At 37.2% G+C, this 21581-nt stretch overlaps 1 protein-coding gene across 1 annotated transcript in view; it reads left to right on the top strand.

Moving 5' to 3' along the window:
- Positions 1-20750, top strand: part of DHX36 (DEAH-box helicase 36) — a 58102-nt gene extending 37352 nt beyond the window's left edge. The window contains exons 18-25 of the mRNA XM_055320960.1: positions 3189-3362; positions 3526-3612; positions 4479-4562; positions 13759-13858; positions 13957-14047; positions 16083-16203; positions 17059-17211; positions 17619-20750. Of these exons, the coding sequence (XP_055176935.1) occupies positions 3189-3362; positions 3526-3612; positions 4479-4562; positions 13759-13858; positions 13957-14047; positions 16083-16203; positions 17059-17211; positions 17619-17804 (996 nt within the window). The 3' untranslated portion in view covers positions 17805-20750. The remainder of the gene's footprint in view (positions 1-3188; positions 3363-3525; positions 3613-4478; positions 4563-13758; positions 13859-13956; positions 14048-16082; positions 16204-17058; positions 17212-17618) is intronic.
- Positions 20751-21581: the final 831 nt, after the last annotated feature.

Here is a 21581-nt window from a genome sequence, read left to right as displayed (position 1 = left end):
CCAAGCACTCCCTTGTCCCTCAGTCCCGAAGATAACCTCTATCTTGACCTTAATGGTAATCTCTTGTGAGTTTTTCTTGATTTTTGTACCATATAAGTGTACATTTCTATATATAAAGAGTTCAATTTAATGTCTATTTCATGAACTTTACATGAACTCACACAGGATATGGGGGATGTTTTTGAAGGGGACGATGGAGTTCTGGATTCTTTGACTTAATATTGTGGATTTCATCCACATTATTGCTTTTAGCTGAAATTTATTTTATTTCTTTACCATATTTTATTACACGACTACTCAAAGGCATTTTCTTATTTCCAGTTTGAGGCTATTACCTATAATGTTGAGATGAGTAATCTTCAATATTCACTTTCTTGATGCACATACTTACATGTATTTTCATGGATATATACTTAGGAGTGAATCTACTGGCTATTAAGGTATGTATTTATAGACATATATATAATCAACTTTGGTAAATAACAGTTTTCCAAAGTTGTCGAACCACTTTATATTCTTCCAGTGCCAGTGGTAGGTGAGAATTCTCGTTGCTGCACCAGCCCTTAGGAATATTTTGTTCTGAGGTTGCTGGTAGGTTTGCAGTAGTTTTAATTTATGGTAGTTTTAATTTGCATTATCATGACTTAATTTGCCAACCACTTTTCGTAGGTTTATTGCTCATTTGAATAGCCTCTTTTATAAACTGCCAATACCTGTTTTTCTGTTAGGTTTTAAGGAGTTCCTTTTATCCTTCTTGTGTATTCTTGATCTGAGCCTTTGTCAGCTGTGTCTGTATGTTTGTTCTTTGATAAATAAATTTCCAACTTTAATGTAGTCACATGTATGTGTCTTTTTTTACGTTAGTAATTTTTGTTCTTTAGTAAGTCCTTACCCCAGAGTCATGAAGATAATACTTATTTAACTTTAGTGTTTAGTCTTTCACATTTAGATATTTAATCCATCTCCAGTTGATTTTCTGTGTGTGTTTAGTAAGGTAGGATGCAAAATTTAAGCCCTATTTATGGAAAAGTTCATCCTTTCCTCTTTGTTCTGCAGCTTTTGTCCTCCATCTAGTGTCTGGATTTGTAGACTCTGTTCTACTATAATGCTTTTGTATGTCTTTGTGGAACCAGTGCCATGCTGCCTTAATGAACAGTATGGAGTCTTACCAGACAAGAACATGATTTATCCCATTTTTTTTTAGGTATTTAACATTTCTTGGTATTTTGGTGTTTTCTTTGTAGGGGTTTTAGGAGAGTTTTTAAAGATTTACTTCTCAGTTAGTGGTATTTTTGGATTCTATGTAGCAGATTTTTCGTTTTCTTATGACTCTGACATACAGAAATGAAACCGGTTTTTGTTTTGTTTTTAAGGATTTATTTATTTGAAAGAGTGTGGGAGAGGCAGAAAAGAGGGAGAGAGAATCTCAAGCAGACTCTCTGCTAAGCGCAGAGCCCAGCAAGGGCCTTGATCTCAAGATCCTGAGATCATGATCTGAGCCAAAATCAAGAGTCAAGCACTTAAAACCGACTGAGCCACCCACTGAAAGAGCCACACCTCTGAAATTGGTTTTTGAATGTTGATCTTGTAATCAGTCACTAAAACCCACTTATTCTGGTGATTATATGTAGATTTTTTTTTTTCTGCATGCACAGTTATATTTATAAATACAGTTTCTGTGTTTTTAAGTGGGTGCGAGGCTCAAACTCAACCACCCTGAGCTCAAGACCTGAGGTGATATCAATAGTCAGTCACTTAACCAGCTGAGCCACCCAGGCACCCCTGTAATACAGTTTTGTTTTGGTTTTTTTTTTGTAATACAGTTTTATATATCCCTTCCCAATATCTGGGCCCCCTGTACAATGCCGAGCTGAAGTGGTATGATAGTGTGCATTCTTATGTCTCTGTTCTTAACAAGAAAGCTGTCAACAATTTGTTGCGCATGTTTGTTAAAGATTTTTTTGTGGAAACTATCAAATTAAGGAAGCTTCTATTGTTAGTTTACTAAAAGATTTTTATCATGCATGGATAATTGATTTTGTCAGATCTCTTTTCTGCTTCTGATAAGATTATGATACGATTCTTTTTTTCTTGCTTAATTTGTCATGACAAATGTATTGGGTTAAATTGATTTTTAAAATATTAAACCAACTTACGTTCCTGAAACAAATCTGACTTGCTGGGATTCACTTTGCTATTATTTTCCTTTGGTTTCTCATGTGTAAGATTTTTCAATAGTGTTCCTTTCTCCAGATGTCCCTGTCACATTTGATGACTAAGATTATGCCAGGGACAAAAAAACAAGTTGGGAGCATTATATATTTTTTGTTTTTCTATTTTCTGGAAGAGTTTTTGTAAGATTAAGGTTATTTCTGCCATAAACGTGTAGAAGAAGTCTGTCTAATGGGATACATGTGTGTTATAGTTCTTATTTTTTTAAATTTTTTGCTGATACCTTCTTGTAGACGTATTTTAATTATATACTGGATATCGTATTTACATAATTCTTTGTAGATACAAATTTGAAGCCTGGGACGGTGATAACTTTCTCCAAAGAGGATTTATATTGCTTTTGCCAAGAAAAGAAGCCCCGATGCTGGGCTCACCAACCTGGACTTCTATTCCCTAAATTCTATATTTATAATTCTTGTACTTCTTTTTTTAACTTCAAGCAGCTTTTCTAGCTATGCTCAGTGGGATGATTGGACCAAATTCCCTAGGTAATCAGAGCAGTAGTCCACACCCATTTTTCAGTGTTCTAGATATGCCCATTATTTCTTGCCTTCCTGTCTGATGTCTCTTAAATTACTAGAATCAAGGCTCTGTATTATATATTCCAAATATATAATAGTTCTTTTTTGTTGTTTTTTTTTTTCCCCACAAATCTGGTGAGTGATTATCTTTATTTGATTGAAGGTTTGCTAATATGGTATTTCTCTTCTAACATTTAGAGTAAAGTGGTTTTTTTTTTTTTTTTTTGTTTTGTTTTGTTTTAATTTAAGTTTCTACCCTTTGCTGACCTCAGAACCTAAGTTTTGATGAAGAAAACAATATTGAATGATATTAGGGCATTTGGGCCTAAGAGAATGAGGACTCTCCTGCTATTTATTTATTTTAAGGCAAGCTAAAATAGTTTTGAATATGATGCTTTATAATGTCTGTTTTAAACATAAATCCTTGCTTTACAGAATGCCTTGGATAAACAAGAAGAATTAACACCCCTTGGAGTCCACTTAGCACGATTACCAGTTGAGCCACACATTGGAAAAATGATTCTTTTTGGAGCTCTATTCTGTTGTTTAGACCCAGTACTCACCATTGCTGCTAGTCTCAGCTTCAAAGATCCCTTTGTCATTCCGTTGGTAAGAAAGATACAAATAAAAGGCTGGACATTTTTATATACACAGAATAGTTGTTGTTCAGGTCCATTTTTCATTAGCTTTTTTATTAGGATGACTTTCTGTGTTTACCATCAGAGCTTTTTAAATTGCCTTCATGAATTTTTTTTTCCCCTCCTTTCTGAAGGGCAAAGAAAAGATTGCTGATGCAAGAAGAAAAGAACTAGCAAAAGACACTAAAAGTGACCACCTGACAGTTGTAAATGCATTTGAGGTAAAAAGTAAACAGTGACTTATCTTAGATTGTGACCATTCAAGTGAAAAGCTGATAGTAGAAGAGGAACATACTCACTTTTTAAAATCTATATTATTATAGGTATCTATTATAGATATTAGGATTAAATTACTGAGTGTTTAAAATTAGGTGAACACTCAAAAAAAATTATACAGGTTTTTTCAATTTTCTGGTAATTTGTTATATTTATCCTTTTGGGAAGAAAGTCTGTTTTGATAACAATAGAACAAGTGGAGAGTTTGTCTCAGAAACCTATTCAATGTTATTTGATAGTATTCATTTGTATCTTTGACTTTCATGAAAGATAATCTCATTCTGTTCATTAATAAACTATAACTGCTTTTAGATTTAACATTTTCATGGAGTATTATAATCATGTACATTATTTAGTGAGATCGTTTCTTCTCCCAAAAGTCATGCTTACTTGAGAAAAACATTTATCACCCATCTTTCCAAATTTAAATGTAATTTGGTTTTTAGAGATAGCATCTTTTTACTATAGTTCTTGATCCAGTTTTGTACTACATATTATGGGAAAGTTTATATTCTATTTAGAAGTTAAAAATATACAATAGCATTGGAATTTGTCCAACAGTATTCTTTTTGATTGATATATACTCTATATGTTTATATCTTATATAAAATACCCAATATATTACTATATAACTTGTACTTGTTTATATGAAGAAAGGTCTGGAAATTTATTTTGAATAGCTATCACTTAATTAGAATTGTAGAAAACCTGAGTTTTGTTTTTTTTGTTTATAAATTTCAAAATTCTTTGAATTTCTTTTACAAAGAAAATGAAATATCAGAATAGTTCTCTTTATTTCTTCGCCCCATAGGGCTGGGAAGAAGCTAGGCGACGTGGTTTCAGATACGAAAAAGACTATTGCTGGGAATATTTTTTGTCTTCAAATACATTGCAGGTAACGGTGATGTTTTGAAATGATTCCCAAATATGTTAGAGTATATATGTATCCATTTTGTTTAGTTATTAGATTTTTTTTTGTTTTTGTTTTCTTTTTTTTTTTTTTTTTTATAAATTAATTTTTATTGGTGTTCAATTTACCAACATACAGAATAACACCCAGTGCTCATCCCGTCAAGTGTCCCCTTCCGTGCCCGTCACCCATTCACCCCCACCCCCCGCCCTCCTCCCCTTCCACCACCCCTAGTTCATTTCCCAGAGTTAGAAGTCTTTATGTTCTGTGTCCCTTTCTGATATCTCCCACACATTTCTTCTCCCTTCCCTTATATTCCCCTTCACTATTATTCATATTCCCCAAATAAGTGAGAACATACACTGTTTGTCCTTCTCCGATTGACTTACTTCACTCAGCATAATACCCTCCAGTTCCATCCACGTTGAAGCAAATGGTGGGTATTTGTTGTTTCTAATGGCTGAGTAATATTCCATTGTATACATAAACCACATCTTCTTTATCCATTCATCTTTCGATGGGCACCGAGGCTCCTTCCACAGTTTGGCTATTGTGGACATGGCTGCTAGAAACATCGGGGTGCAGGTGCCCCGGCGTTTCATTGCATCTGAATCTTCGGGGTAAATCCCTAACAGTGCAATTGCTGGGTCGTAGGGCAGGTCTATTTTTAATTCTTTGAGGAACCTCCACACAGTTTTCCAGAGTGGCTGCACCAGTTCACATTCCCACCAACAGTGTAAGAGGGTTCCCTTTTCTCCGCATCCTCTCCAACATTTGTTGTTTCCTGCCTTGTTAATTTTCCCCATTCTCACTGGTGTGAGGTGGGATCTCATTGTGGTTTTGATTTGTATTTCCCTGATGGCAAGTGATGCAGAGCATTTTCTCATGTGCATGTTGGCCATGTCTATGTCTTCCTCTGTGAGATTTCTCTTCATGTCTTTTGCCCATTTCATGATTGGATTGTTTGTTTCTTTGGTGTTGAGTTTAATAAGTTCTTTATAGATTTTGGAAACTAGCCCTTTATCTGATATGTTATTTGCAAATATCTTCTCCCATTCTGTAGGTTGTCTTTGAGTTTTGTTGACTGTATCCTTTGCTGTGCAAAAGCTTCTTATCTTGATGAAGTCCCAATAGTTCATTTTTGCTTTTGTTTCTTTTGTTTTCGTGGATGTATCTTGCAAGAAGTTACTGTGGCCAAGTTCAAAAAGGGTGTTGCCTGTGTTCTCCTCTAGGATTTTGATGGAGTCTTGTCTCACATTTAAATCTTTCATCCATTTTGAGTTTATCTTTGTGTATGGTGCAAGAGAGTGGTCTAGTTTCATTCTTCTGCATGTGGATGACCAATTTTCCCAGCACCATTTATTGAAGAGACTGTCTTTCTTCCAGTGGATCGTCTTTCCTCCTTTGTCGAATATTAGTTGACCATAAAGTTCAGGGTCCATTTCTGGATTCTCTATTCTGTTCCATTGGTCTATGTGTCTGTTTTTGTGCCAGTACCACACTGTCTTGATGACCACAGCTTTGTAGTACAACCTGAAATCTGGCATTGTGATGCCCCCAGCTATGGTTTTCTTTTTTAAAATTCCCCTGGCTATTCGGGGTCTTTTCTGATTCCACACAAATCTTAAAATAATTTGTTCTAAGTCTCTGAAAAAAGTCCATGGTATTTTGATAGGGATTGCATTGAACGTGTAAATTGCCCTGGGTAGCATTGACATTTTCACAATATTAATTCTGCCAATCCATGAGCATGGAATATTTTTCCATCTCTTTGTGTCTTCCTCAATTTCTTTCAGAAGTGTTCTATAGTTTTTAGGGTATAGATCCTTTACCTCTTTGGTTAGGTTTATTCCTAGGTATCTTATGCTTTTGGGTGCAATTGTAAATGGGATTGACTCCTTAATTTCTCTTTCTTCAGTCTCATTGTTAGTGTATAGGAATGCCATTGATTTCTGGGCATTGATTTTGTATCCTGCCACGCTACCAAATTGCTGTATGAGTTCTAGCAATCTTGGGGTGGAGGCTTTTGGGTTTTCTATGTAGAGTATCATGTCATCGGCGAAGAGGGAGAGTTTGACTTCTTCTTTGCCAATTTGAATGCCTTTAATGTCTTTTTGTTGTCTGATTGCTGAGGCTAGGACTTCCAATACTATGTTGAATAGCAGTGGTGAGAGTGGACATCCCTGTCTGGTTCCTGATCTTAGGGGAAAGGCTCCCAGTGCTTCCCCATTGAGAATGATATTTGCTGTGGGCTTTTCGTAGATGGCTTTTAAGATATCGAGGAAAGTTCCCTCTATCCCTACACTCTGAAGAGTTTTAATCAGGAATGGATGCTGTATTTTGTCAAATGCTTTCTCTGCATCTAATGAGAGGATCATATGGTTCTTGGTTTTTCTCTTGCTGATATGATGAATCACATTGATTGTTTTACGAGTGTTGAACCAGCCTTGCATCCCGGGGATAAATCCTACTTGGTCATGGTGAATAATTTTCTTAATGTGTTGTTGGATCCTATTGGCTAGTATCTTGTTGAGAATTTTTGCATCCATGTTCATCAGGGATATTGGTCTGTAATTCTCCTTTTTGGTGGGGTCTTTGTCTGGTTTTGGAATTAAGGTGATGCTGGCCTCATAGAATGAGTTTGGAAGTACTCCATCTCTTTCTATCTTTCCAAACAGCTTTAGTAGAATAGGTATGATTTCTTCTTTAAACGTTTGATAGAATTCCCCTGGGAAGCCATCTGGCCCTGGACTCTTGTGTCTTGGGAGGTTTTTGATGACTGCTTCAATTTCCTCCCTGGTTATTGGCCTGTTCAGGTTTTCTATTTCTTCCTGCTCCAGTTTTGGTAGTTTGTGGCTTTCCAGGAATGCGTCCATTTCTTCTAGATTGCCTAATTTATTGGCGTAGAGCTGTTCATAATATGTTTTTAAAATCGTTTGTATTTCCTTGGTGTTGGTAGTGATCTCTGCTTTCTCATTCATGATTTTATTAATTTGAGTCTTCTCTCTCTTCTTTTTAATAAGGTTGGCTAATGGTTTATCTATCTTATTAATTCTTTCAAAGAACCAACTCCTGGTTCTATTGATCTGTTCCACAGTTCTTCTGGTCTCAATTTCGTTGAGTTCTGCTCGAATTTTAATTAACTCTCTTCTTCTGCTGGGCGTCGGGTCGATTTGCTGCTTCTTCTCTAGCTCCTTTATGTGTAAGGTTAGCTTTTGTATTTGAGTTCTTTCCAGTTTTTGAATGGATGCTTGTATTGCGATGTATTTCCCCCTCAGGACTGCTTTTGCTGCATCCCAAAGATTTTGAACAGTTGTATCTTCATTCTCATTAGTTTCCATGAATCTTTTTAATTCTTCCTTAATTTCCTGGTTGACCCTTTTATCTTTTAGCAGGATGGTCCTTAACCTCCACGTGTTTGAGGTCCTTCCAAACTTCTTCTTGTGATTGAGTTCTAATTTCAAGGCGTTATGGTCTGAGAATATGCATGGGACGATCCCAATCTTTTGGTATCGGTTCAGACCCGATTTGTGACCCAGTATGTGGTCTATTCTGGAAAAAGTTCCATGTGCACTTGAGAAGAATGTGTATTCAGTTGAGTTTGGATGTAAAGTTCTGTAGATATCTGTGAAATCTATCTGGTCCAGTGTATCATTTAAAGCTCTCGTTTCTTTGGAGATGTTGTGTTTAGAAGACCTATCAAGGGTAGAGAGAGCTAGATTGAAGTCACCAAGTATAAGTGTATTATTATCTAAGTATTTCTTTACTTTGGTTAATAATTCGTTTAAGTATTTGGCAGCTCCCACATTCGGGGCATATATATTGAGGATTGTTAAGTCCTCTTGTTGGATAGATCCTTTAAGTATGATATAGTGTCCCTCTTCGTCTCTCACTACTGTCTTCGGAGTGAATTTTAGTTTATCTGATATAAGGATGGCTACCCCTGCTTTCTTTTCAGAACCATTTGAATGGTAAATGGTTCTCCAACCTTTTATTTTCAGGTTGTAGGTGTCCTTCTGTCTAAAATGAGTCTCTTGTAGACAGCAAATAGATGGGTCCTGCTTTTTTATCCAGTCTGAAACCCTGCGCCTTTTGATGGGGTCATTAAGCCCGTTCACGTTCAGAGTTACTATTGACAGATATGAGTTTAGTGTCATCATGATATCTATTTAGTCCTTGTTTTTGTGGATTGTTCCACTGAACTTCTTCTTAAAGGGGAATTTTAAGAGTCCCCCTTAAAATTTCTTGCAGAGCTGGTTTGGAGGTCACATATTCTTTCAGTTCCTGCCTGTCTCGGAAGCTCTTTATCTCTCCTTCCATTTTGAATGAGAGCCTTGCTGGATAAAGTATTCTTGGTTGCATGTTCTTCTCATTTAGGACCCTGAATATATCCTGCCAGCCCTTTCTGGCCTGCCAGGTCTCTGTGGAGAGGTCTGCTGTTACCCTAATATTCCTCCCCATGAAAGTCAGGGACTTCTTGTCTCTTGCTGCTTTAAGGATCTTCTCTTTATCTTTGGAATTTGCAAGCTTCACTATTAGATGTCGAGGTGTTGAACGGTTTTTATTGATTTTAGGGGGGGATCTCTCTATTTCCTGGATCTGAATGCCTGTTTCCCTTCCCAGATTGGGAAAGTTTTCAGCTAGGATTTGTTCAAATACATATTCTGGCCCTCTGTCCCTTTCGGCGCCCTCGGGAACCCCAATTAAACGTAGATTTTTCTTCCTTAGAGTGTCATTTATTTCCCTTAATCTGTCTTCATGGTTCTTTAATTGTTTATCTCTTTTTTCCTCAGTTTCCCTCTTTGCCATTAACTTGTCTTCTATGTCACTCACTCGTTCTTCCACCTCGTTAACCCTCGTCGTTAGGACTTCTAGTTTGGATTGCATCTCATTCAGTTGATTTTTAATTTCTGCCTGATTGGATCTAAATTCTGCAGTCATGAAGTCTCGTGAGTCCTTAATGCTTTTTTCTAGAGCCACCAGTAGCTGTATAATAGTGCTTCTGAATTGGCTTTCTGACATTGAATTGTAATCCAGATTTTGTAGCTCTGTGGGAGAGAGGGCTGTTTCTGATTCTTTCTTTTGAGGTGAGGTTTTCCTTCTAGTCATTTTGCTCAGTGCGGAGTGGCCAAAAACAAGTTGTATTGGGAGAATGAGAGAAAGAGAGAGAAGGAAAGAAAAGAGAAAAAGAAAAAAGAAAAAGAAAAGAAAAAGGAAAGAAGAGAAGAAAAAGGGAAAGAAAAAGAAAGAAAGGTGAAAAAAAAGGGGGTGGGGGAAGCAATCAGAAATCAAAAAGAAAAGAAAAAAGAAAAGAAAAAAAAAACACGGGGGAGTATTTCTGTAGAGTTTAAGTCCCTTGACTTCCCCTGGAACTGGTCCGTCCAGCTGGTCTTCTGGGGGAGGGGCCTGTTGCGCTGATTTTCAGGTGTTAGCACTTGGGGGAGCTGCTCTGCCCCTGCCTGCTGCAGGGCTCAGCGGGGGTTGTTTACCCCGTGAGGTCTCAGGAGGATCAGCCGCAGTTGCTATGGCAACTCTGGAAGCCTGGATTCAGCCTCCGCAGGAACTACGGGGCTCGGGGCTCTCGGCTCTCCGTCCGCAGGGCCTGGAGGCTCCGGGGCGGGGCCGCTGATCTGCTCAGCTCGGGGCAGGAGCGTCCTTGCTGTCCTGGGCCCTCCCGGCCTCTGCCTGTCCCGGGGGGAGGCCGGATCCTGGGCTGTGTCCCGGCGCCCTGTGCTCCCGGGCCTGTGTTGTTGGATTTGCGCTCCCGCCCCGCAGCTCCCTCCCTGGAGCCGCTCCCGAGCCCCTCCGAACTGCTCCGGTGCGTGCTGCAGCCCTTAGGGAGCTCGGTGCACTCTCCTGCGCTTGCAGGTGCCTGTTAGTGTCCCCGGGAGCCCGAGGGCATCCCCGCCCTCCTGGGTCCTGCTCCAACTCCCTGCGAGCCCCTTTCCGCCCGCCCGGGAAGGTTGGTGCAGCTCCTGCTCCTCCGGGACGGGGCTTTCCTGTCCTGGGGACACTCGCCCCGGCCTCAGCCCGGCTCCTCCGGGGCCCCTCCCCCTCGGAGGCCTTTTGTTTCTTTATTTCTTTTCCCCCGTCTTCCTACCTTGATAGAAGCGTGAACTCCTCTCACTGTAGCATTCCAGCTGGTCTCTCTTTAAATCTCAGGCCGAATTCGTAGATTTTCAGGATGGTTTGAAGGTTATCTAGGTAATTTGTTGGGGACAGGTGATTTGGGGACCCTACTCCTCCGCCATCTTGCCCCTCCTCCTAGTTATTAGATTTGTAGCAAAATGTTGATTGTGTTAGTTTGTCATATGAAGTTGAATGATTATACAAAATGATAGAGGCAATCTATTAAATTAACTGCAACAAAACAAAGTTTACACTATAATAAACATAAAGCTACTATTAGCTAAGAAAAGAATGAAGATTCTAGAGTATAGCAGGAAGATGTAGTAAAGCTTGACTCCCCATTTTTCCCCGACTCCCTAGTTGCTGTTTTGATGATTTAGCCTGAAAATTTTCATTAATTCGAGAATATAGGGACACTTGGGTAGTAGCTCAGTGGTTGAGTGTCTGCATTCAGCTCAGGACATGATGCTGGGGTCCTGGGGTTGAGTCCTTCATAGACTCTCCATGGGGAGCCTGCTTCTCCCTCTGCGAATGTCTCTGCCTCTCTCTCTTTGTGTCTCATTACTAAATAAAAATCTTAAACAAAACAAAAACCTCCGAGGATCTATTTTAAAATATTGGATAATGTCTGTACGTTAATTTTGGGGTAGGTTATATTTAACTGTTCTGTGTCATAAGAAAACACTGGACAGGATGCATTTGTGAAACAGAAGATAATCAATAGGACAGACAGCTATCAGACTTAAGGCTATACTGAATTGGAGAAGTGTAAGAATAGGAATTCCTCACCTTCCCCTATTACGTGTATGTTCCAGCTATATGGCATGAACCCTGGTACTGGACATTTAACAAATTCCCAAGGAGGTAAAATAATCAAGAAAGTAGCAAATCTGATCAAAACTGCTCAAAGATTAACAGAATGAAGAGTTAGAAAATTCTGAAAGTTACTACAATCAGAGGGGGAAAAGAATGAAATAGAACATATCGTAACAAAATACCTTTCAACTCCTTCATAGTAGGAACCATTTTAAGAAGATTCTGAATTCAGTAAAACAAAGCAAATAAACCGATAGAATGGATATAAAGACTGCAGGTAGACCTAAGAAGACACAATGACCAAGAGAATCACAAGGTGCAAAGTGGAAGTCCCTTTAAAATATTGCCATAGAAGAAAGGCTTTAGATAATCACAATTTGTAGGTTCAGCTGCAAAAGAAAAAATTGTAGACAGGAAGATTGGACTGATCCATCATGAAGATAATGGATGTCTCTCCAAAGAAAATTCGGGTGTATTTACAAATGTGTACATAGAGATATGTGCAAGAACATTTCCCTGAAATAGAAAAAATAAAATGAACTACAGGTATGAAAAGGTGGCCTAATTTAAGTGTTGAGAATATTACATCCAGTCAGCATATTAATTCAACTATAAAGACAGAGGTCAGGTCAGGTCAAGCGCTTGAAATACTAGACCCATGAACTGATGTTGAAAAACTCACCAACAGTGAAATGCTGCCTATTAAGAGGTAAATCAAAAGAATTTCAGGAATGGAGAGTGCATGCTAAATCTGAGCGAAGTGTGTTAATATTGTTTAAACACAAAATGAATACAAAACAGTATTGGGAATTATAGATCCAGAATAGAATATAAAGATTATCTTGAACAATATAAAAAAAAAAAAAACGAGGTAGTCTAGAGAGTCAGTGATAGGAAATTAGTTGGGGAAGCTAAAGTCACACAGTTCATAAAAGGGGCATACACTTAAATAAGACTGACTATGTTTCATCATTTCTTAAGTTTACAGGGATCCTTTATTATACTATAATTATGAAAATTTAGGATTCATCAATTTAATTTCTATCCCTATTTAGTTTTCCTTTTTTTTTTTTTTTAATTGAACTAAAATTGGGCGCCTGGGTGGCTTAGTCGATTAAGTGTCAGCCTTAGGCTCAAGTTGTGGTCCAGGAGTCTGCTACATTGGGCTCACTGCTCAGCAGGGAGCCTGCTTTTCCCTCTCCTACTCATTTGTGCTCGTGCTTGCACTCTCTTTCTCTCTGACCCAGATAAATGAATAAAATCTTTAAAAAAGATAAAATGAGTAGTTTTTTAAATTATATATTTGAGAGTGAGAGAGCGCACACGCAGGAGGAGCCAGAGGGAGAAGGAGAAGCAGACTCCCCACTGAGCATGGAGCCCAATCCCAGGACCCTGGGATCATGACCTGAGCTGAAGGGAGGTGCTAAACTGACTGAGCCACCCAGGCACCCGTAAAAAAAAAAAAAAAAAAAACTTTAAATTGAACTAAAATTACCTGGCACCCCCCCAAATTGAACTAAATTAATTTTCATACTTTTATTAAAACAGCTTTTATGCTGTTATCACGTTGTTACCGTAGCATTTGTGTTCAGTTCTTCTGTCAGTAAATATGTGTAAGTGTCTACAGTATTTACTTAGTTAATGGTTACTTCTGACAGTACTGAGTTCAGGGAAATTTCATATGTACATTTCTGCATTGCTTATGTGCTTTATGAGCAATGCATCATTTGTACTCAAATTACAATTCTCCTTCAAAACAGACTTTAAGCCTTTGTGCCAGTGTGTAACAGTTCATTCTCAGCAGTAGAAATATAGATGTTATTTTATTTATGCTTTTCTGTATTTTTTGTTTCAAAATATTGGAGAACAACTTTTAAAATTAGTGACTCTTTTTTGCAAAAATTGGCAAAAATAGTTAAACACCAGTGGTTATTCCCTATAGCAGGTAGATCTTTTCTGAAAGGAAATCAGACAATAAATATCTTAGGCTTATAAGCATATAGTCTCTATTACAACCACTCACTTCTGCCTTTATAGTGTAAAATAAGCATATGTAATAGGTAAATGTGACTTTGTCCAATAATACTTTATTGACAAAAACAGGTTTTTGCAACCTCTGCTCTAAAAACACATTTTTGCAAGTGTTTATAAAGCAAGGAGAACTAGCTATTGATGAGTATATGCCTCTATAAATCTGTGTGAAAGATCTTCTAGTTTTGTTACCATTGATCCCTAGATGCTGCATAACATGAAAGGACAGTTTGCTGAGCATCTTCTTGGAGCTGGATTTGTAAGCAGTAGAAATCCTAAAGATCCAAAATCTAATATAAATTCAGGTAAAGCAGAAAATTCAGTGGAAAAAGCTTGTTGCCATTTGCCATTGTTGTATCTGTACTTTACTTTTTTTTTTTTTAATCTTCCTACCCCCTAATAGATAATGAGAAGATAATTAAAGCGGTCATCTGTGCTGGTTTATATCCCAAAGTTGCTAAAATCCGACTAAACTTGGGTAAAAAAAGAAAAATGTAAGCATTGAAGATTATTATGAGTTACTTAATTTCTCTCCTTAAGCTTTTGAAATACTCTTAATGCAACAGAACTTATGTTGTAAACTTGTTCTTGTTTATATTTGGACCCTATTCTTTGTTCTTTACTTTTGATCACTTAAGAGAAGGCCGACTCTTTAATATAGGCATCACACTTCCCCTCATAGTGCATACCTGGCATCAGCTATTATTCACACAAAATGTTAGTAAAATATAATACTAAGGTAAATATTAGGAAAGTAAGCCAACTATTAAAAAATCAGAGGTGGATGGATATTACTTAATTTTTTTTTTTTTTTTTTAGGATTTCTTGTCTTCTAAGACATAATTTTGTAATTTACCTCTTTGATGAAAATTGTGGTGATTTCACTATTTTGAGAAATCAGCTGTAACTTTTACTGTATATATAGATAATCAGCCTTAGTAGTAATTGGAGAGTGTAAGGCATGTTTTTGCCTAACAAATGAGTTCATTCTGGTGAGGGAACAGAGAAACTAGAAGTCACAAATGACTAGTAGTATGTGAATTGGTACCACCCTTTTAGAGGCACACTAGATAGAATCAGTTGTCAAGTCGTTAAAATAGTGGCTCAGTGGAGTCATAAGTGAGTATGTCCTAAGGAAGTAATTCTAAATGTTTTTTAAAAGCTGTACTATAAAGAACATGGATGTCCAGTAGCAGTGGAGAGATTATTTGATAATACCATATGGCATTTAAGCGCATAGGCTTATGAAAGTTACTATATAGTAGTAACAGAATAGTTTTACAAAATAATTTCAAAATAATTTCAGCAAAATAATTTCATTTTTCATTAAATGAAAAAGTTTGGATACCCTCTGATTATAAACATGAAAAAGTACAAGATCTTAGATAAGCTAAGTGCAGACAATGTTTTAGGTCGGTGTTTCTCAACTGGGGTGACTTTACCTGCCAAGGGACATTTTATTTGGCTCTGTCTGGAGATCCTGTGGTGGTTACAGCTGGGGCAGTACTGTTAGCGTCTAGTAGATAAGAGGCCAGAGATGCTATCAAACCTTCAGTAATGAGGACAGCACCCACAACAAAGATTACTCAGTTTAATATGTCAAAAGTGCAGAGGTTGAGAAACCCTATTAAACATATGAAATTGTGGGTTACCTGAATTTTAAGCATAGTGGCTGGATTATCCTCATTCTAAGTGATCCAGGTACTTCTCTGATACCAGTCCTTGTCACATTTCTTTTTGTATCTATTCCCTGACTTTACAGGTAGTATGAGAGAGAGACTCTGAAATATATATTATATGTCTCTCTGACTTCCTAGGAAGGATTTATGGGAAAAATGTAGTTTTGTTTGTATTTGAAGTGCTTTATTTTGGTCTAGACCAGGATTCAGCAAATTTTACTGTGCTTTGCCAAAATATTGTTTGTGTAAATTTTTATTGGAACACAGCCACACCTATTCATTTACATGTCTGTGTGTCCTTTTCTGCTACGCCAGCAGAGTTGGGTAGCTGTGACAGATCTCAGGGCCCGCCCACAAAGTATTTTCTCTGTGGTCCGATACGGAAAGTGTTTGCCAAACCCTGCTGCTCTAAGTGATGTAGGATTCTAGGGTGGCATTGGTTAAATAGACTGTGGTGAGGAAAAATAATTTCTGATTTTATTCTGCATAATGACTCATGACCCTAATTCATGATTTTGGTTAGAAGCATTTATGAATTCCTAGAACTATGGAAAAGATGCTCTTAGAAATGTAGAAAGGGTTAACAGATTACCAGCCTTTATGCTGTCACTTAGTACAGGTAATTACCATGGACTATTTAAACAAACCTCTCTCTGCTGAATTATATTAGTTAAAGACTCCTACTAACTGAAGTAAATTTTTTTGTTCTCAAATATAGATTTGTACATTTATTTCACAAAAATTAACTGACCTCAACTGGGGAGTTTTTTTTTTTAGATTCTAGGATTGGTTTGGAATCTCCCGGAATTTTTTTTTGACAAACTACATTTTGCCTTTTTTTTTTTTTAAGGGTCAAGGTTTACACAAAAACTGATGGACTAGTTGCTATTCATCCTAAATCTGTTAATGTGGAGCAAACAGAATTTCACTACAACTGGCTTATCTATCATCTGAAGATGAGAACAAGTAGTGTAAGTGAATATTTTAAGTAATCCGGAATCTAAACATCAGTATTGATGTATTTTTGCTGTTACATACTTTTCACAATTAAAAATTGTCCTGAAGTATTTTTTTCTGATATGAATTATAACTTCTTGAAGTAAATCTATACTTTTAATGTGCAGCTGGTCCATGATGATGGATCTTTGTATTTTAATTAATTGGGACAGTTATTTGATTTGCCTGGTTTTCCTTCAGAGCCTGCTTTCAAGAAATACCGGCATTTAGGGTATACAGGAGTTTACACCATATGGAGAATTTTGTGGATATGTCAATGTACCTTATTAGTACTGGTGAGAACACTAAGATTCTGTTTATGTATAGATAAAAGTAATTGCAGATACATTAGTGTTTTTGCTTTATCAATCAAAATATTTTGTTTGAAGAACAATGCTGTTTGAAACAAAAATATAAAACTCCTTTGTTCTCTGAATTAATGAATACAGGCTAGTTTAAAATGGTATATTTTTGGAGGCACCTGGGTGACTTAAGTCTTGGTTAAGGTCTTCCTTCACTCAGGATCGCGGGGTCCTGGGCTCGAGCCCCATATCTGGCTCCCTGCTCAATGGGGAATCTGCTTCTCCCTCTACCCCTTTCCCCTGCTTGTGTGCGCGCTCTCTCTCTCTCTCTCACATAAATAAAAATCTTAAAAAAACATTAAACGGTCTATCTTTAAAATTAGTCTCCGTAGTTGCAGTAGTAGAAGGATAATACCTAATTTAGAAGGAAAGCACTAATGATAGATGAACACTGGTGCTAGTGAATTAATGTGGCAATAATCCTTTCAGATTTGTGAATGTATTAATTTGCTTTAATTCTCATTACAGATATACTTGTATGACTGCACAGAGGTTTCTCCATACTGTCTCTTGTTCTTTGGAGGTGATATTTCCATCCAGAAGGATAAGGATCAGGAAACTATTGCTGTAGATGAATGGATTGTCTTTCAGTCTCCAGCAAGAATTGCCCATCTTGTTAAGGTGACTGACTTTTACATGATTGTCTTTGAATCTACGTGCAAGTTAGCATATAGTCTTGTGGTTTTGTGCCAAGTGTTACGTATGTTATCTGGAACATTTCTTGCTCTATTTCAGCGGAGCAAAAAGTATTGAGAAATTTATGTGTAGTTTTTTCAATTTTTTTTTTTGAGGGATTTATAGACTACCCATTCTAAATGGCTCAATGTGATTAAAGTTCAAATTTTTTAACTTTACTACCCTTGAGTCGGCTACTCTCATAACCACACTTTAGTTAGTTGCTCACTAGATATTTCAGTGTATAATAGCTTATGAAATTTCTTTGTAACAGCTAAAGTCACTTTTATTTATTATGATGCTTAATAGTATATCTACCTTTGTTGAACATATGTGGTTTTTCCCAACCTTAGGAATTAAGAAAGGAGCTAGATACCCTTCTGCAAGAGAAGATCGAAAGTCCGCATCCTGTAGATTGGAAGGACACTAAATCCAGAGACTGTGCAGTACTGTCAGCTATTATAGACTTGATCAAAACACAGGAAAAAGCAAGTCCCAGGAACTTACCGCCACGAATACAGGATGGATATTACAGCTGACAACTTCTCTGTGGTGGTCTGACAATTTGACAGCCATTTTCTATCATAGTTTAATTTGGGGCTAGATGCCAAACCATGGGACATGAATAATTTCCATATGTAAGGTAGAAACCTTCAGTAAGTAGTAAAGACGTAATGTGCATGATTTAACAATGTTATCTGTAGCTATCATAAATAAACCATAAAAAGCAGTATGTTCTCTGATCATATATTCTGTTGTGGCCATGTCCTCAGTTTGGGAGGACTGCTCTTACATCTATGGAGTGTTGTACCACTGGAGAAATTCCTTTGTTCTGAGAAGTTAATCTTTCTGCCCACAGTGACTGAGTATAGAAACCAGTAAAAAGAGAATGGTTAGGCAAAAGGCAGTGTCAAGTTAAAAATTTGAACACAGCCACATTTTTAAATGAGACTTCTATCAAAAGTAAATTAATTTGTTGTAATAAAGCCCAGTATTTAATAAAATGTATAGTGTATAAATGTCAGCTAACTTTTTGGCTTGGTTTCTACATCTCTATCCTTTTTGGCTTATTTGATTTTTTAAAGTCTTTTTAGAATATATTTGTACCCCTTTTGCATTTCCCTGTGCAGCATAATGTAGCAGTTGAAAAAAATGAGTCCAGACTTGACCACCTAAGTTCAGATTTCAGCTATGACTTAACAGCTCCCATGGGCAAGTTACTCAGCTTCTCTGTTTTCTTTATCTGTAAAATATTAGGTAACAATTGTGAGGATTAAATATGTTGATAGATGTAAAATGCGTAGACTAGTGTCTGGTACACAAAGTGTACTCACTAAATCATAGTTTTTATTTGTCGCTGAATTTTTATTTTTTTATAACAATCCATTATATTCATTTCCATGCTCTGTTTTACTCTTAAGACAATGGAAGTTAGTGTGATTTTAGGGCTAGTGAGCAATAGGCTAGTGTTTTCAGGCTTATCAGACTGACAAATTGTTTGTTGGTTGCTATCCAGTAGCCATTTGTCTCTCCTCATTTGCTTGATTATTCAAGTGTTCCTCCTCTGTGTAGCCTGGTGCCCAGGGATATTGGACTCTACCCCAAGGGTGAATCAGATTGTTCTAAGCCAGTCGTGCATGGTCTTCTCTCCTTACAAGTAACTGTTGAGGCACCAGGATGTGAACCTGTGTTGTCGATTGCAACTGACAAGAGCTCTGCAAGAGGACATCTGAGAAAGATTTTCTTCACTAGTAGATTCAGATGAGCAAGTTTTTCTCCTTTGGACATTGTCTTCTCTGAATCTGGCACTGCTGTAGCCACTTGAGGATTACAGAGGATAATGATGTTGGCTCAGTGGAAAGATGTAAATCACCAGGGTCCTTGATAATGCTAGTGAGCTGCTGAATTACGCAGTTCCAAACCTGCTTTGCACATGGACTTGTTTTGATACAATAAACCCTCCTTTATTGAGTCGGCCACTTTTGGGTAGTGTGTTTTGTTTAACTTGGCAGAAAGCATATTAACTGAACATCAGCTCCATCATTGAGTGTTTGCTGAGACTGTTTCTACCATTTCTTTTGTGACCTAACGTTTTGACTCACATGTCTGACAAAAGGTGTAAAAGTAGTCCTGAACGTACTGCAAAAAGAAACGTAGGAAGAGAACATCCTGCTGCATCCTCAAAAATACAGATTTTCTTGTGCCTTCCAACAATGCAAAGAAACCAAAGGAAGAGTGTCAAACTGACTGGGATTTATTGATGATGCTATGATGATCTTATGTAACAGCACTGGTTCAGGTACTGCTCCCACTTCTGGGAATGTATGTCAACCTATCCTTGCCTTCTAAAGGTTTTGAATGTACTGTGTGTCCTAAGTCCATTCTCTTAGCTAGTCTCCCAAAAGTGATCTCTTGCTGAATTCTTGAATCAAGTCATATCACGATATTGTGGTTTTGTCCCTAAACTCAAGGTGATCATTAGGTCCTGCTTGCTCTGTAAGTATGTGTCTGTTTGTGTGTTTTCTTCCCTTTACTCTCCAGTTTAAATTCACAGTGGGCCAGACTGTTCTTAGAAGATAGCCTTTAAAGAAACTTAAAAGATAACCTTTAAAGAAACTTTAAAAAAAAGGGGGGGGGGAATTTTTAGTTAATTGGTTCTATGTTCCCAAACCAGTATTTAAACCTCCAGAAGAATGAGGAAAATGTTCCTGAAGAATTGTTTAAAGGAACTCCTGAGAGCGATTAAAGCAGTCCCTGTCACCCCCAGTTTCTGTCTTCTGCATAGCCGATCCGGGTGGAAATCTTGATTGAAGGTGCTATTTGTGTTGTTTCTTTTGTTTACAAAATAGTGTATTACTGAGTGGAGAATTTATTCCTAGTCTAAGAACTATTTGTTATTTAGTAGTAGTTACTTAAGACGTTAAAAAGAAAAATATATTTGCCTCATTTTCTTTGTGATACCTAGAACAATTCTTAAACCCTGAAGCAGAAACTTAGAGGGGGGAAAGGCAAAGAAACCACCAAGTAGTCTTTGAAAAATGTCTTTGCAAAGTGAGTACATATAATGCCTCCTAATTCATTAACTTGGGCAAAGCTCCCGATACATTTATACCTATTACAACAAGTAATTTTCTGTTCTGACTGCAGTTTTAAAACAGAGTCTATCCTAAAAGGTAGAAAGTATTGAGAAGCTTTAGAGGGAATTTATTTTACCCCCTCACCAAAGTAAATCGTACATTTCCTTCCACTCTTATAGCTGAGTTTCTGTATATTTATTTTTAAGTAATTGTGATCATGTGGTATAATTATATAATATACTAATTGTTTTTAAATGACATTTTTATTCTGATTTTAAAATAACCCCCTTATTGTAGAATACTTGGGAATTGAACAAAGCATGTTGCCACTGTTACATTTTGATGTACTTCCATGTTTTTTTAAGTTTTAACATATTATTTGATATATAATAAAATTTGCCAATTTAAGTGTTTATTCAGTGAATTTTTTCAATTGTATAAAGTCATGTAATTGCTACCATCAAAGTCTTGATCTGGAACATTCCTATCACCTAAGTTTCCCTCGTTCCCTTTTGCAGCCAATCCCTTGCTTCTACATCTACCCACTGGCAACCATCGATCTGCTTCTGTCACTAGTTTTGCCTTTTCTTGGATTTCCAATAAATGGAAAATCATATTTAGTCTCTGGTCTCCATTTCTTCTGCTTAACATGCTTCTGAGATACGTTGTTGCATGTATTGGTAGTTCCGCTTTTATCATTTAGTTGTGTTTATTCATTGAGTAACTGAGTAACTGATGGACCTTTGAGTTATTTTCAGGTTTTTGTTGTTTCGAATAAAGCTGCTATGAACATGTGTACATGAGGCTTCTTACAGATAAAGGTTTTCATTTCTCTTGGGAAGATACGTATGATTAAGACCATTGTAGCATATGGTAAGTGTGTTTAACTTCAAAGAAGCTGCCAAACTGATTTCCAGAGTGGGTTTTCTATTTTTACGTTCCTACCGGCAATATAGGAGGGGTTCCGAGTGTTTCAAATCCTCAGCAGTTTCTTCGTATTTTTAGTTGTTACATAGTGGTGGTTAATGCTAGCCTTCAGTGGATGTGGGGTCATGGATCATTGTGGTCTTAATTTGTATTTATTCATATAATGAATTGTCTGGGATACTGATCTGTAGTTTCCTTTTTGTGGGGTAACGCTCCCCTCCTAAAATGAGTTGGGCCGTATTCCTTTTCTAGTTTCTGGAGGAGGTTATACAGAATTGGTGTTGATTCCTTAAATGTTCGGAAGAATTCTCC

This window comes from Nyctereutes procyonoides, unplaced genomic scaffold (genome assembly GCF_905146905.1).
Source record: "Nyctereutes procyonoides isolate TBG_1078 unplaced genomic scaffold, NYPRO_anot_genome, whole genome shotgun sequence".
NCBI lineage: Eukaryota > Metazoa > Chordata > Mammalia > Carnivora > Canidae > Nyctereutes > Nyctereutes procyonoides.
The sequence above is the reverse complement of the archived record's forward strand: the minus strand, read 5'-3'. Positions and strand labels throughout refer to the sequence as shown.